The sequence below is a fragment of the Pipistrellus kuhlii genome, unplaced genomic scaffold (assembly GCF_014108245.1).
Source record: "Pipistrellus kuhlii isolate mPipKuh1 unplaced genomic scaffold, mPipKuh1.p scaffold_m20_p_12, whole genome shotgun sequence".
NCBI lineage: Eukaryota > Metazoa > Chordata > Mammalia > Chiroptera > Vespertilionidae > Pipistrellus > Pipistrellus kuhlii.
In genome coordinates this window covers 17,270,111-17,285,352 of record NW_023425427.1, presented here as the reverse complement: position 1 = coordinate 17,285,352, position 15,242 = coordinate 17,270,111, and the positions used below count along the sequence as shown (strand labels likewise).

General features: G+C 49.7%; 3 protein-coding genes across 5 annotated transcripts in view; all 3 read right to left on the bottom strand.

The window, feature by feature from the left end:
• Position 1: 1 nt before the first annotated feature.
• SPAG8 (sperm associated antigen 8) lies at positions 2–2,564 on the bottom strand. 3 transcript variants are annotated; one of them, XM_036433421.2, is made up of 7 exons: positions 2,420–2,564; positions 1,357–2,314; positions 1,049–1,223; positions 788–833; positions 590–704; positions 404–466; positions 2–295 (listed from the first exon to the last, which is right to left on the bottom strand). In XM_036433421.2, the coding sequence occupies exons 1-7, from the start codon at positions 2,479–2,481 to the stop codon at positions 107–109; spliced, it is 1,608 nt and encodes a 535-aa protein (XP_036289314.1). In that variant the 5' UTR covers positions 2,482–2,564; the 3' UTR covers positions 2–106. The 3 variants fall into 3 exon arrangements, with proteins under 3 accessions (XP_036289314.1, XP_045435975.1, XP_045435976.1); XM_045580020.1 differs by lacking the exons at positions 2–295; positions 404–466 and having other exon boundaries at positions 602–704; positions 788–880; XM_045580019.1 differs by lacking the exons at positions 2–295; positions 404–466 and having other exon boundaries at positions 590–880.
• An 882-nt stretch (positions 2,565–3,446) lies between these two features.
• On the bottom strand, positions 3,447–5,615 carry HINT2 (histidine triad nucleotide binding protein 2). The gene is made up of 5 exons (XM_036433412.2): positions 5,458–5,615; positions 4,127–4,267; positions 3,926–4,030; positions 3,748–3,820; positions 3,447–3,630 (listed from the first exon to the last, which is right to left on the bottom strand). Exons 1-5 carry the CDS (start codon positions 5,539–5,541, stop codon positions 3,539–3,541), a joined length of 495 nt encoding a protein of 164 aa, XP_036289305.1. The 5' UTR covers positions 5,542–5,615; the 3' UTR covers positions 3,447–3,538.
• A 4,004-nt stretch (positions 5,616–9,619) lies between these two features.
• FAM221B (family with sequence similarity 221 member B) overlaps positions 9,620–15,242 on the bottom strand; it is a 9,992-nt gene continuing 4,369 nt past the window's right edge. The window contains exons 4-7 of the mRNA XM_045580010.1: positions 10,742–10,852; positions 10,366–10,563; positions 10,057–10,176; positions 9,620–9,695 (exon numbers count right to left, since the gene is read on the bottom strand). Coding sequence (XP_045435966.1) covers positions 9,658–9,695; positions 10,057–10,176; positions 10,366–10,563; positions 10,742–10,852 — 467 coding nt within the window. The 3' untranslated portion in view covers positions 9,620–9,657. The remainder of the gene's footprint in view (positions 9,696–10,056; positions 10,177–10,365; positions 10,564–10,741; positions 10,853–15,242) is intronic.

Here is a 15,242-nt window from a genome sequence, read left to right as displayed (position 1 = left end):
ATGAGAAAGAACCCTTTATGTAAAGCCCCTTCACCAAGTATAAACACCTTTCCAGTACAGACAGAAATAGATTCCATATTCCACATCTCACTTCCCTCCTCAACCCTTAGACACATCTACGCCCCTCACCACCCTGCCCTCTTCCCTGACAGCCAAGAGAAGAGATTTGTCCTAATTGGTAAGAATAATTCTCAGGTCCATTGGGAAAAGGCTCTTCCAGGGACAAAGGCACTGGTGTTGAGAAGCTGCAGTTCTTCCGGAATGGCGTGTCCAGGGTCCTGATGTTACTGACACCCTACAGGAATGCCAGAATGAGGGCAGATCCTACTCTCTGCCAAGGCAGAACAGAACGGCCTCTTCCCTTCCTTCTTCCCCACCCCCACATCTAGTCACCCTCACACACCGGTAGCTGTGGTGCCTTCTGTATCCAGAAAGTTTCAGGTTGTTCCGTACAGTAGTCGTGAGGCTGTGAGGGGAACATACGGAATAACTCTTGGCCTGAAGCTCCCTTTCCAAACCTCTGGGTCTGCTGCTCCCCCTCCAGCCCCCCAGGGCTCAGCTGTACACGTGGAGTGGAATGGGCTCTTACCTTAGCTGGAGCAGGATCCCCTGCCTGCACCAGCTCCGCTTTGTAGTCATGGTGTGTCACAGACTCGGCCTCAGATGGCTCCCTTGTCAGTTCTTGCTCTGCCTGCACCTCTTTACTATACAGTTATGGGGGCATCAAAGCCGTTCTTCCCTGGTTTTTGTCCTCCCCCTCCCCTTCCCCCTTCATCCAGCCTCTCACCAGATCTGGTGGCACAGGAGTATCTCCAGCATGGCTTCACGTTTTCCTGTGGGGGTGGAGGGTGGGGGCAGGGAGTGGACAGAGCTGACAAGTCTGGTTAAGAAAGCAGGCCCAGAATAAACAAAGTTGAGAAAAGGAAGGAAAATTGTGGGGGTTACCCGAATACCCATTGGACAATCTATAGTCCCACCAGAAATTCCTTTCTCTCTCTTGTTCTCTGACTAGTGGACTCATTCTGACCCATTCCCTCATGCTTCACACCTCGAATTGGCTGACAGCGGATTCTTGGGGGCTGAAATGAGTCTTTCTGGGTGGTGCTGAGGGGTACGGGTGACTGGAGCTGCAGGGTTATCAGTCCCTGGTGTCCATGTCGGAAATAGAAACTCTCGGAGCCATCCTGCATGCTTGGTACTTGATCCAGATGATTGGTAGCTCTCTGTGGGCCCCAAGTTGAGTGATTATGGTATCCTTTCTGTTACCCACTCTCATCATACACTACTATCTTCCCTCAGAAAACGGGGGGGGGGGGGGAGCCTTTAAGAAAAGGGAGTAGGTCAAAACCTTAATACCTCTTCCTCCCAGTTGTAGAGAAGGCACTGGCCCCGTGGCAGTGTTTTACTGAGAGGCTCACACTTCACTTCAGCCTCAGGGGCCTTCCATAGCTGCCTTTGGGCAACAGGTTCTGAAACTGGCAAAAATTTCCAGGGTTGTTTCCGAGGCTCCCAGCATTGGTAGTGATTCCAGGAGGCATGATTAGGGACCAGGTTTGCCCCAGGATCTCTGAAGCTTGTAAGAGTGCTGGGGCTGAGCTCAGGATCATTGTCTGGAGCAGGCCCAGAGGCATAGACATAACCAGAGCGAGAATCCAGGCCAGTGGCTTTACTAGAACCATAGCCATGGCCAGGGTCAGGGCCATGGCCAGATTGGGAGCCAGAAACGGGGCCCGATCTGGAGCCAGGAACGGGGTTCGATCTGGAGCCAGGAACGGGGCTCGGTCTGGAGCCAGGAACAGGGCTCGATCTGGAGCCAGGGAAGTGGCCAGATCTGGAGCCAGGGAAGTGGCCAGATCTGGAGCCAGGGAAGTGGCCAGATATGGAGCCAGGAACGGGTTCAGGGCTAGAGCCAGGAACGGGGCTCAATCTGGAGCCAGGAAAGTGGCCAGATCTAGAGCCAGGAACGGGGTCAGGGCTAGAGCCAGGAACTGTGCTAGTGTTAGGGTAATTTGTAGGACAGGGATGCCGAACAATATAGGAAACAGGCTTAAAGCCAAGTCTCCTATGGCCTATCTTGTGGGTAAAACTGTGTCCTGGGCAGGGGTTCACAAGACTATCAGAGGAGGGACCCGAGGGAAAGCTTCGCTCAGAATAGGGCGCTTGGGTCTTTGCAGACAATGCAGCTGCTTTGGCAGTGGAGACGGCTGCAGTAGCTGCAGCAGCGGCTGACGCTGCTGCCCTTGCGGCTGCCAGGGCCGACCTAGAAGTGACTTCCGAAGAGGACGCTTCGGAGCTGGGTTGTACGGGTAAAGATCTGAAAGAAACCAATGCGCCAAAATTGTCAAAAGCTCGGCAGAGGGAGGAAGTGCGCAGCCTCTCCTCGTCCCCTAAAACCGGCAGCCAGAGCTGCGGCTCTCACCGTGACAACGATCCCGATCCCGATCCCGATCCCGACCCCTCGGTAGAATCAAAGGTCTTCATTTTCCGACATCAGCTACCCTGGTTGCCATGGAGATGGCAAATAATTCCAGGAGACTGCGCAGAACTATAGCTGGGCGGAAGTGGAGGGTGGCGGGTGGAGGCAAGTTTCCTGCGGGGCGGAAGTCCTCTATCTGATGCGGGGCGGAAGCTCTCTTTCGGTCTGGACTCCGTTCCGTCTCATCCCCGGCTTTTAAGGTTCCGCTGACCTAAGGCCTCTCCCTCCTGACCGAAGCACGATTCTTTTTTGAAGCTTTCTGTGGTGGTTGTGTTAGAGACTGGCACAGGGCTGCTATGTAGGGGATAACAGCAGCTTTTCCGTAGCTCATTCTCAAAAGTGGGGGCAGCCTTTTCAAACATTTAAGGATGAAAATACACCAGACAACAGCTTAAAGGCAGGATGGTGAGACTCAGGGATTAGTCAAAGGGTTACAGCTTTTTTGGGGGTGTGATTACTTCACCCCCAATCAAAGGCCCTCGCACTGACCACCCTCCTCCCAGATCCTCTTATAACTTGGATTGGCAGCTGGATATAGACCAGGAGAGAGCCAGTCTCTTTTTTTAAAAAAAGAAAATTGATTTCAGGGAGAGGGAGCATGAAATGATGACAGAGAATCACTGATCAGCTGCCTTCTGCACGCCCCTACAGGGGATCAAGCCTGCAACCAGGCATGTGCCCTGGAGGGGAACTGAACCATGACCCTCTGGTTCATAGATTTTCGCTCAATCACTGAGCTATGCCAGCTAGGCTTAGTCTCTTCTTATTCGTTCAGGCTTATTGCTACTGCTACTTGTCTGGAAGCTTGACTCAGGTGGACCACTAGTCATGACTCACAGACCTATAGGCAAATGCTTATTTACAGAAGGGCTTCCTTAGTGTCTCTTACTCAGACCATAGTCAAGGAGGATCATAACCATTTCCTTCCTCTTTGTGGCAAAATGGATATATTTAAGACAGAGATGCAAAATTGAGGGAGAGCAAGTTTATTGGATCACAGGGTCTCTTTCCTCCTGCCCCATCCAATCATCCAGGCTCAGGGTCCTTGGTCAGTTGGTAGGTTCAACCTGGAGGCCACTGGAGCTGTCGGCCCCCGAGTACGTGAATGTGCAGGTGATATACAGTTTGTGCTCCCAGCTTCCCATCATTGATCACTGAAAGGGAGCTTGGGGTTAGTGAGTCAGGATCATGGGAAAGGTCAAAGAATGAAGATCGTATTGAGTAGGTATGAGAATTCACCAGTGAAGGGGCTCAAGGGCCAAGCCACTCACCAAGTCGGTATCCATCTCCCAGCCCCTCAGCCTTTGCTGTCTTCTTGGCCACAAGGAGAAGGTGTCCTAGAAGCTACAGGGGAAGGGGAGGGAGACAGGCGGCTTTATTTACAAGGAGCAAAACCTCTAGCTGAATCCAGGGCTTCCCCCAGCCAAACCCTTGTCCTGTTCTCCCCACCTGCTGGTCTTCTTCTTCAGCCTGGCTAATCCGAGGAATGGGCTTCTTGGGAATGACCAGGAAGTGCACAGGAGCCTGAGGAGCCACGTCACGGAACACGAGACACTGGGAGCAGCGACAGGCCAGAGGGCACCGTGTTACTTCCACAGGCTGGATGGTATCTATGAGATCCCTATGGGATGGGTCCTAGGGGCACCCCACCTGCTGGTCCTCATACAGAATGTCAGCTGGAACGCTTCGATCCAGGATCCTAGAGAAGATGGTTGGGGCTTTCCCCCTAGGAGCTGCCTGCTGGGCCTTGGCCACCTCATTTCCATCATTCACACCTGCTGCTCCTCGGACCTGAAGGTGGGTCAAAACCGAGGCAGAGAGTTGGGGGCCACAGAAGCTGGGCTCTGACAGTCATTAACTTCACCTTTCTGAGAACCTATTAGTGGCTCCCACAGCTCTTCAGTTGCAGACCCTCAGCAGCAGAGAGTAGGGCCAGAGAGTGCCGGGTGTGGTAGGATAACAGGAAGTACCAGAATGCAGGACTCAGCAGCAGTCCCAGTGATTTCTGCGTCTAAAATGCCCCTAGGAAATTTAGCACTGTTCAGGGGGAAAGATCCAGAATGAAAACCAGGAGACTTGGTTCCCAGTTCCTATTTACCAGTGATTTACCTTAGACAAATCCCTTCTCTCGGCTTCACATGTAAAACAAAGGGAGCTGTTTATACCATCTTTTAACCCTACTTGGGATTCTTTCCCATATACTCTCACCTTGTTAATGTTGCCACGTATTTCCATTACTTATTTTCTGATCTTTAAGCCATGTTGCCTGTTTTATTCAGATTTTAATACATTTTTTGCCTTTTGACACAAGGGCATCTAAGGTGTCAATCACATTTGACCTTTGACAGTGAATTTGAACTCCAGGCCCTGAATCAGCGGAAGAGTTCAGATAAGTGAACCCGGCCCCAGGGGATAGAGCGGAGGCAAGTCCCCGTTTCCCAGGAACTCAGGAAGGCTTCTGAAGTCGGTGCTGTCACACTGGGGGAGAAAAGGACTGGGTGAATCTGACCCCATCCAGTCGCGCTCTCTGGCAAAGCGGGGCAGAGAAGAGGTTAACACTGGTCCTCAGTAGAAGGCCAGGAGGCTGAGGCGCAGCAGACAGACTGCAGGAGACGCCAAAGCTCCCCTCCTGCAGGGGGCACGAGGGGGCTGCCCAGGGCAGGGGTGGGGGAAAGCTGGGCTTCAGGCGGGTTTAGGAGAAAGGCAGCAGCCACTGCACGGACCCTGCCCCAGCCTCGGGACTGTGCAGGGGGGCTATGCGGGTGTGGGTCACTGGCTTCTCCTGCATTGAGATTCCGGGGGGGATGCTGCGACTACCGGCCCGATCTCACCGCACAGCCATGGGACTTGCACGTCGCGCTAACGTCCCCGCGAGGCCGCTGGGCTGTGCATGTCTGGGGAGCCGGGAGGAACGCGGTGCCCGGCCCCGGGAGCCGTCAGGCGCGCAGGGCCCCCTGCTGGTCCCCGCAGCCACTTCTCACCTGCGGCCCCCGCGGCGGTCCCGCGACCGCGACCACCCTGCGCGCCGCGCGCAGCCCCGCGGCCAGCAGCACTGCCGCCGCCATCTTGCCCTCGCCCTCGGGAACCTGTCACTCGGGGCTGCCCTCCGGCCGGCCGGCCGCCGGGGGCGGGGCGCCTGGGAGCGAGCGGGGGCGGCGATTGGTTCCGCCGGCTCCCAGGAGCGAGTCCTGCCCTCCCATTGGGTGGCGCTCTCGGCCCTGCACGTCGCTCCTTAACTTAGCGCAGAGGCGTGGCGAGATCTTCTTCCCGTCGGCGCCTTTGCAACTCACTGTTTTTTCTACTCCATTGGCTCCGTCTTCTCTCGGCGTGCACGTCCCTTTTCCATTGGCTCTCCTAACTAGTTTCTCCCTCCATTGGGAAGAAAAAGAAGCCAAGAGGCGGGGCCTTCCCCGCCACAGTGCGGCGGTGCGCGGGGGGGCACGCCCCAGTGGGCGGGGCTCCGCCTCGCGGGCCCGGGCTCCGCTGCAGAGCTGGGAGGAGAGGGAGGGCCGCGCCTGCTTCCCGCCCTCCAAGCCTGCAAGGTGGTATGCCAGCGATTTTCAACCCTTTCCATCTCATGGCACACTTAAACCAGTTGCCAAAATTCTGCGGCACACCAAAAATACAGTTTTTAGTGACCTGACCAAAAAGAGCAGGTATAATTTTGACGCATTCACACGGGACAGCTATTGTTAGGCTGGCAGTTGTCATTTTTTTAATTTTTTTTAAACTTGACAACGGGAAGAGAGGTCAGTGCCCCTGGCTAAATGGTCAGGTATTACATGGTTTAAAAACTTATTGTGGCACGCCGGTTGAAAATCGCTGATCTAAGGGCAGTTCTTCCTGAATGTTCTCGTTAGCATATTTACTCCCAAGATGAAAGATTTGAAGTTTTAAGGATGGTTTCTGCACTTTTCTATTTAACGGGAGGAGCTGTGTGTGTGTGTGTGTGTGTGTGTGTGTGTCCTATTTTCCTATTTTGAACCCAGGACTAACAAGCAAATGTTCTTTCCTAATTAGAAAAGGTGGGTGATAGGGTTAGCTCTGTGCCTGGTATTTTTAGAGAATTAGAAGGACAAGGGAAATGTGTCATGGCTAGGTCTGAAGTACATTTCCTTCTGCTGGAATATATACTTTTGACATAAGAAACGTGGGGATCATAAAATGCAAATATACTAATACCAGCTAAGTTTTAGTCTGATGTTTAACACATAGGATAAAAGTCACCACTGTATTTTTAGTTTGTGTGAAGGTATGTTTTAGCACATAGCCTGACACATAATTTGTAGAATGAATAACATTTGATGTTTCCTCTAATTTCCTTTTATTGTAAAATACACATGTATTGCCTATTTTATTCTCCCACTTATAATTTTTCATATTATTACCTAGTTTATGTAAATATATTTTGTTAGGGCTGCATAATACTTGGGTTGAATGTGTTTACCATAGTAACCATTCCTTTATTTTTGACTATTAATTGAATTAGTTTTAGTGAATGGTCATCATTAAGCATTAATGAGGAACTCTTTACTTCTGGAGATAGTAACAATTTGCATAGCCATGTCATTATCGTTAGAAAGTCCTTTCTCTTCCAAAGTGCAGACATTTGATCCTGTGATTTCCCCCGAGTCCTAGCAGTCCAAGGGGTAGCCTTTTCTCAGTGCCTTAGAGGCTACAGTTGACCCTAAGAAGGAATTTATCTGCCAGAAGGACTCCTTACGGTTAATTGGGCTCAAATTCATAATCAGAGTCCAGGAACCATTGCTCAGAGGTACCTCATACCCACTCTACATTTCAAGGAAAACCCACAGATGGAACTGCCAGCCTCCTGCACTGTGTACCTGCCAGCTGAGCCCACCCTTATAAAGGAGTTCCTATCATCACCTTTCAACCAATACACAGAGACCTACCTTATCCAATTGGAACTGCACAGCTCTATCCTTATTTGCATATTTACCGACCAATTTGAGCGACTCTATAATGACCTATCAGAATGAGTGCTTCTGACCAATCAGGACCATGCTATTTGGACCAGTGAGACCAGGCAAATTTGGATTTCTCATTTGCATGGAAATAGACCAAACAGAGACGGGGCAGGAAGGACCTTTATAAAATCCAGCCTCCTCTGTTTTGGCACTGTTGTACCCTGTTTCTGTCACAGACTGCAGCTCCCTCGTTTACAAACTGTTTACCTGAATAAAGTTTCTCCTTTTTTTGCACCCCAGATTCAGGACCCCTTATGGTAGGGGTGTCGAACTCAATCAGAGAAGGGGCCAAAATCTAAAATCCAGCCTAAATCGCGGGCCGAATGGTTTACTGAACAGTCATAAACTGTCATTGTGATGGAAACGCAGCGGAGTGCAGTGATGACAGCGCGGTGCGGGCCACATTGCAAGGCCTGGTGGGACGGATTTGGCCCGCGGGCCTTGTGTTTGACACATGTGCCTTATGGCGTTGAATTGGTGGCAGCAAGCTATTTATTGTTGACATGCCTCTGGGATAGCAGCAGCCCCTAACGCTGCTCTGGAGAAGGGCAAGAGAGAGGAACTGGGATCTGAGAAGAGGAAGGAAATCAGCCAGGAGGGGTAGGCGAGTGCAAGGTACTTGGAAACTGGTTATTTCTTTGGACTCTCATAGCAGGTAGCACAGAGATTATTCCTGTTTTACAGATCCAGAAACTGAGGCCCAGATGGGGAAAGTGACTTGTCTAGGACCACAGAGTCCATGATTATCAGAATCTCCTGCTCCCCATAAGAATCATCTGTGCCAAAATTCTATGGGCGTTCTAGTCACACTCCTTGACATGCACTGGTTTGGGCCCCTGGCCCACGGTTTTCTCTAACCCAAGCCTTGTGATCACTTGCAGCTGCTCTAATCTGAAAGCGGCACCACTCTGCAGGCTCTGACCACTGTTTCCTGCACTCTGATCCCCACCACTGCATCTGCTGCTGCATCTGCTAATTAGTTTTAGTGAACGGTCATCATGTCTTTTACGCCTTTGATTATTCCTTTTTTTTAAATCTGTCAAAGGCTTTCTGGTTTCCCTTTCCCTATTTGTATGGTCAGCTCCCTCCACATTTTTAATCCTCTTTTTGTCTTATGTTCCTAATTATTATTAGTATCCTCCCGACATCCTCATCACAACTCATTCATCTAAATATTTTGCATCTCTGCTTTTCTAACCAGGTTCCTGCTTCCAATTGTACCTTAACCCTTAACCAGCCACTGATCAGGTTTTTCTCCAGCTCCTCACATTATTAGTCTTCCCAAACCTTTACCTCTCTCTTCCTGTCTCCTATCTTCTACTCTTATCCCTTCCTCCCCCCCCACCCCCCTGAAACTGACTTTGTCTCCTATTCCACAGGAGAACATTCACAAATCCTGCTACCTGCAGCTCAGGGAAGGCCTTATCCATCCTCCCTCCCTCCCTCCCTCCCTCCCTCCCTCCCTCCCTCCCTCCCTCCCTCCCTCCCTCCCTTCCTTCCTTCCTTCCTTCCTTCCTTCCTTCCTTCCTTCCTTCCTTCCTTCCTTCCTTCCTCTTGGTCTTAGGAATTGGTGTTTCTCCTGTCCAAAGTGAATCCCTTCACTTCTGCCCTGACCTCACCCCTTCCCTCCATCTCTGGGCTCCTGTCTCACCAGGCATCTCTCTCTTCTGCATCCTTCAAGGTCTTTTTTTTTTTTTTTTTTTTATCTACTAGCCTCTTTTCTTTCTCCTTCTTAAAAAATGCCTCCTAAACTCCACATCTCTCCCTCTGGATATTGTTTGACTTGTCTCTTGCTCTTTTCATTCAAGTTTCTTCAACTCCTTCTGCCTCCACTGTACCACTGACATTATGCTCTCTGACGTCCCCAAAGACCTTCTCATTGCAAAAGCCAATGGACATTTTTTAGTTTTTATCTTACTGGAGATCAGAGCTGCATCTAACACCACTGCTTACTCCATCCTTCTTCAAACCCCCTCCCTCCTTCGCTTCTTTGAAGCCTCTCTCTCCTTCTGATGCCAGGACTAGCAGGCTAAATGTGGGTGTGGTGAAGGCAGATGGCTGCATCTAGCCTCTCTTTTGCCCCCAATAGGTAACTGACTCTGAATATCTATCTCTGGGCGGGGCTCTCGCTGCCTCAGACAGAGCCAGGTCAGAGTCCAGTGGCTTCTCCTTTATTGCTGATTTGGGCCGGGCTCACCCAGGCCTGTGCCCGCTGTTGGCAGTGTCTGTCCCTGGAGGAGGGAAGAGCAGAGGTGAAAGGGTCAGGTACGGGGGTGAGCTGTAGGGCCAGGTCGGAGGCTGGGTGAGACAGGGAGCCCAGGGGGACTCGGGTGGGAGCTGGGTTGGCCAGAAGGACCCTGCCTCTGTAGGATCTCGAAGTCAGAGTTGCCGGTGATGGTTTCTCGGAGGGTAGTAATCTCTGCAAAAGGCACATAGTCTGCTCCTGGGGGTGGAAACCAATGCAGGTATGGGAGCAGGGGTAAACAGGGGGAGGTAGTCTTGGGTGGGATGGTTGAGGATGGGAGTCCCTTTCTGCCTGGCTTTCTGACTACAGACTCTGGAATGGACCCCTGTTCCGGGTAACCCCCTCACCACGAGGTCTCCCTCCTCGTCGCCGGGTCTCCTCAGTCTCAAAGAAAGTCCCGTGTTCCTCCCAACGCCGGTCACAGGCTGCGCAGAGGAAATTAGACTCAAAGCAGTTGCAGCAGCAGCCTAGGGCAAAGGGACAGCCAAGAAAAGCACAGGGAGATGGAGCTTCCCCGTGGGCTGACTACATTTCCATCTCTTTCTCACCAACCATTAGCCTGTCTCTCCTACCAATTCCCATATACTATTCCCAAACTATACGCATCCTATCCCCACCCATGCCCACCTCTGCACTCCCTTTGTTTTAGAAGGTACCTTTGACCCTGCAGGGATGGCACCCGGTAGCCGAATGGTTTTCATGGCTGTGTTTGCAGCGGCATTGGGCTCTCCAGGTCTTGGGATCAAAGGTGGCCCGCCTCTGGAGCCAGAACTCACCCACCTCCTCTGGGCGTGATGGTATAAAGCAGAACATGAGGCATCGGCACTGACTCACCTTGCAAGGCACGGATATGTCTACGGGAATGGGGATGGGTGGTAGGGTTAGACCAGCACCTGATTGGCCTGGCCTTTCCACGCCAACGCCCTCTCCCATACCAACACACACACTTTCTCTCATCTATTCCAACACATGGCAGTACAGTTATCCCTCCTCACCTGCAAGGGCTGGGAGGGGTAACTCAGTTCTCCCTACCTGATACGATCCGGTGCTCTCTCAGCAAGTGGCCACAAAAGCACTTGGATTCATCCCCAATTCGGAAGCAGTCCCATAGATAGTGGGGGCAACGCCAACCGATGTAGAGACCTGGGAATGGTGGGATTGAGTAATAGGATGAATAAGAAGGAAAAATGGCCTACAGTCCCCCAGGTGTTCTCACCTATCCCCTAAGGGTGTGCCCCACCTCTCCCCCCAGGTGTATTTATCCCTCCCTATGAGTCCTCATACCCATTTAGATTTTTTCCCCTCAAGGTTTTCTTATCACCCATAAATGTTTCAGTGCCCTTCCCATCCCAGGATCCACTCCATCTCTGTCAGCCTGTCAGAGATGACTGAACTGTCTTTAGTTTCTGAGTAGGAAGAATATAAATGAATTTTTTTTTAAGGTGAATCTGACTCTCAATGAGTTCTCTGAAACTGTTAGGATTCTCATCTCCTCCCCTCCCTATAGTAGAGCCCAACTTTGGCTTCCTTGACGTATGTAAGGTGAGGGAGAGAGAAGATGATTGAGCAGGTGTAGAGCAGATGGGGGGTGGAGAGAGATTGGTTACTAAGGAGGGGCTATGTTGTTGAAGGGACGTGAAGAGGAGGAGGAGGCGGTTGAGCAGGCCTGGGGTCAGAAGGATGGCTTCAGAAGAAAGAGGGAGGCCAGAAATGAAGACCGAAAAATAGGAGCTTTTGAGGCTGAATGAAGGAGGCATGGAGAGGAAAGAGAGGCTAAGAAGTATCCCGGAGCTCAGACACCAGGAAGATGCCCCAACCCTTTGGTTTTAGTAGTGGGATCTGGAAATGTCCGGGTTCACTCTCAATCTCACTGCAAGACAAGGGTGGTGGTAAATGTGGGAGGAGAAGCAGAGAGCACCTCCCACTCAGATTTTCTCATCCTCACGAGACCTGAGAGCACCCCAGCTTCTAGCCAGGAATCCTGTATGAGTCCCCATGGAGTCCTTCAGCTGTAGGACTCTTATTCCGAGGTAAAGGCTGGTAATGAAGTGTCACCTCCACCAAAAAGTGTCCCTGACTTCCCCTTTTCTTTTTTTTTTTTTTTAATATATTTTATTGATTTTACACAGAGAGGAATTGAGAGGGACAGAGAGTTAGAAACATCGATGAGAGAGAATCATCGATCAGCTGCCTCTTGTACACCCCCTACTGGGGATGTGCCCGCAACCAAGGTACATGCCCTTGACCGGAATCGAACCCGGGACCTTTCAGTCCGCAGGCTGACGCTCTATCCACTGAGCCAAACCGGTCCTGGCTGACTTCCTCTTTTCTAGGAGCCCTTCTCTTGCCTTCCATGGCTCCCTGTGCTACTCTTACCACAGTACAATGCATCTTATTGAACTGTTCACTGTTAGACTGTGCGTTCCTCCAAGGAAGGGTCTGTCTTTTCATCTATATCTAGTCCTAGCGCAGGGCATGACACATAATAGGTGCTTGGAGAACAGACTGTTTGACTAAATAAATGAGTGAACAAATTCCTTCAGGAGGGGAGATAATTTCTTCAGTATGCCAGGAAGAACCATGAAGTTCTATAAAGAGGACGAGAAAGAATTAGTGTCCTCTGGTCTTTGACTCTGGCCAAGGCCATAATCCACAGTTCTGTGCCTAATGGTCAGACTAGGTTTTCTTTGTATTACCCGTGATCTCCCAAGGTCAAAAGCCTGTCCAGATGTGACTTTTGGCTCCGCTGCTTCTGCCTTGATGTTGATGGCCTGGAGTGCCAGTTCCCCAATGCACCAGGGAGTCTTGGTTGAAAGGGCAGAGTATAGATAGAGTCACAATGGGGGTGGGTAGGGGCCAGGATTCTACTAGAGGAATTCTGAGTGTCATCCCGAGTAGCAGGACACACTGAATGAGCAGGTGAGATGTGGAAATGAACAGGGGGTCAGTGCCCAGAGATCAAGGCCTGGCCTGAGAGCCTGGGAGAGTCAAGTCCAAGCACTGATGTAGGAGTCGGTGTCCAGCTTTCAGATGAAGATTGAAATTTGAACAGGGAGACTGGCAAACCACACCTCAGACTCTATTTACAAGTGTCAGTGCCCTTTAAGTGAGACCATTGACATCTAGCTGAGTATTCCAGAATGGTGCCCTCTACTCTCTGTCCTGATTCCAAATCCTCTTTCTGTTATGAGTGGACGGGGACTGGCAGGGGGAGGAAACATGATCTGGGATGCCATTTTGATTCTGTACAACACAGTCAATTCCATGATCACATAATCACATTTGCCTGATAACATCTCTTGGTGCTTAGAACATCTTCATACAAGATAGAGCTGTTTTTATTTTTATTTTTAAAAAATATATTTTATTGATATTTTACAGAAGGGAGAGAGATAGAGAGCTAGAAACATCGATGAGAGAGAGAGAGAGTCATCGATCAGCTGCCTCTTGCATACCCCTTACCGGGATATGCCCGCAACCAAGATACATGCCCTTGACTGGAATCGAACCTAGGACCCTTCAGTCCGCAGGCTGACGCTCTATCCACTGAGCCAAACCGGTTTTGACAATACAGCTGTTTTTAAATGAAAGGTGTCTTCAGCCCAGATCTCTCTCCCGAGCATCAGATCCATATAGCCAGCTATCTACTAGAGCCTTCCCCAGTATGTTCCACAGGCACTCCAAATGTGTTATAATTATTCCTTCTAGACATGCCCTCGCCCTTTGTCTCCTGTTCATCCATTACATACTTAGCAAGCATCTCCTCTTGTCCTAGGCATTCAGTTAATGACACCATTACCCAACCAGTTATTTAAGCCACTTACCTAGATGCCATTCCGGGCATGTTCCTTTCTCTTATCCTACACATCCAATGATCCAAAGGCTCGTTTTATCTTCTTAGCATTTATTGAGTTTGTCTACTTTTTACTTCTACCCATTCATTTCTTATTTGGATTATTAGCAGTGCCCCACAATCCCATCTCTAGCTCTTACCGTTCTCTAGTCTATCCTTCTGCCAGAGTGATCTTACAAAAACACAAATCTGTTCGTTATTGTTCCATTTACAATCTTTTTTTTTTTTTTTTTTACTTATTTTTATTATATATATATATATATATATATATATAATTGATATTTTACAGAGAGGAGGAAGGGAGAGAGACAGAAAGCTAGAAACGTCGATGAGAGAGAAACATTGACCAGCTGCCTCTTGCACACCCCCTACTGGGGATGTGCCCACAACCAATGTACATGCCCTTGACCAGAATCAAACCCAGGACCTTTCAGTCCGCAGACCGACGCTCTACCATTGAACCAAACCAGTTTCGGCTATTTTTAAAATATATTTTATTAATTTTTTTACAGAGAGGAAGAGAGAGGGATAAAGAGTTAGAAACATTGATGAGAGAGAATCATCAGTCAACTGCCTCTTGCACACCCCCTACTGGGGATGTGCCTGCAACCAAGGTACATGCCCTTGACTGGAATCAAACCCAGGACCTTTCAGTCCGCAGGCCAACGCTCTATCCACTGAGCCAAACCGATTTCGGCTCCATTTACAATCTTTTAGTGACTTTAGTTGCCCTCAGGATGTAATCCCAGCTCTTGAATTTGGTACAGAAATACCTGCACAATCCTGCCCTTCCAGAGCTGACCAGGCTACTGTGCCCAATACTATATGCAGCAGGCATACTGCATTGCTTACAGTTTCTTGCTGGTGCCTGGTGCTGCCATGTCCCAGCATATTTCACTTTTTACCTGGCTGCCTCTTGTTACTCATCTTACAGATTTCAGCTGAGAAGTCATCCCTTCCAAGGCTTACTCCCCAAGCTTCCTGTAATTGGTGCCAGCCCCTTTTCTCTGTTCATGCAGCACTCTGGGCTGAACTAAATTATTGCTTTTGTCCTTTTACTTATTAGTGTCTCTCATTAAAGTGTAAGTTACTTGAGGGATCTTTTCTTGGAAACTCCATCAGTGCCACCACCTCTCCAGCTAGCAATGAGCCTCGTACATTGCCGGTGCTCAAATGTTGAATGAATAAGGGAAAAGCTTACACTTGATATTTCACTACAGAGCACATATATTGACTCTCGAGGGACAGAAGATCCCCAGTGTCAGAAGAGAACCCCAAATAGCTTTGTTCAGGATTGCATGACACTTAAATTTTAGTATAAAAATTCCTGTTTAAACAAGAAAAGGAAGTCCAATCTCAAGAAGCCTTGAAGAGTGGGGAGTAGACAGGAGGTTTTAAGGAGAATGAGGGTACTGAACAGACCCTACATTTGCAAAAAAAGAATAAAAGTGACATAGGATGCTAAAATAAGCAAACAAAGCTGTTCAATGACTGAAGTAAGACTGAGAAACTATTGAGATCACTATGACTTCCTTTTCCAGAAGTGGAGGTGGGAGGTCCCGGCATAGGGACTGAGGAAAGTAAGTTGCATGGGAAAAGGATAGGGCATAGAATTACCCAGTTGTCTTTATATCTTAGGCTCATCTAGTTTTGACATAACTCTACTCCCATTAAAAAGAA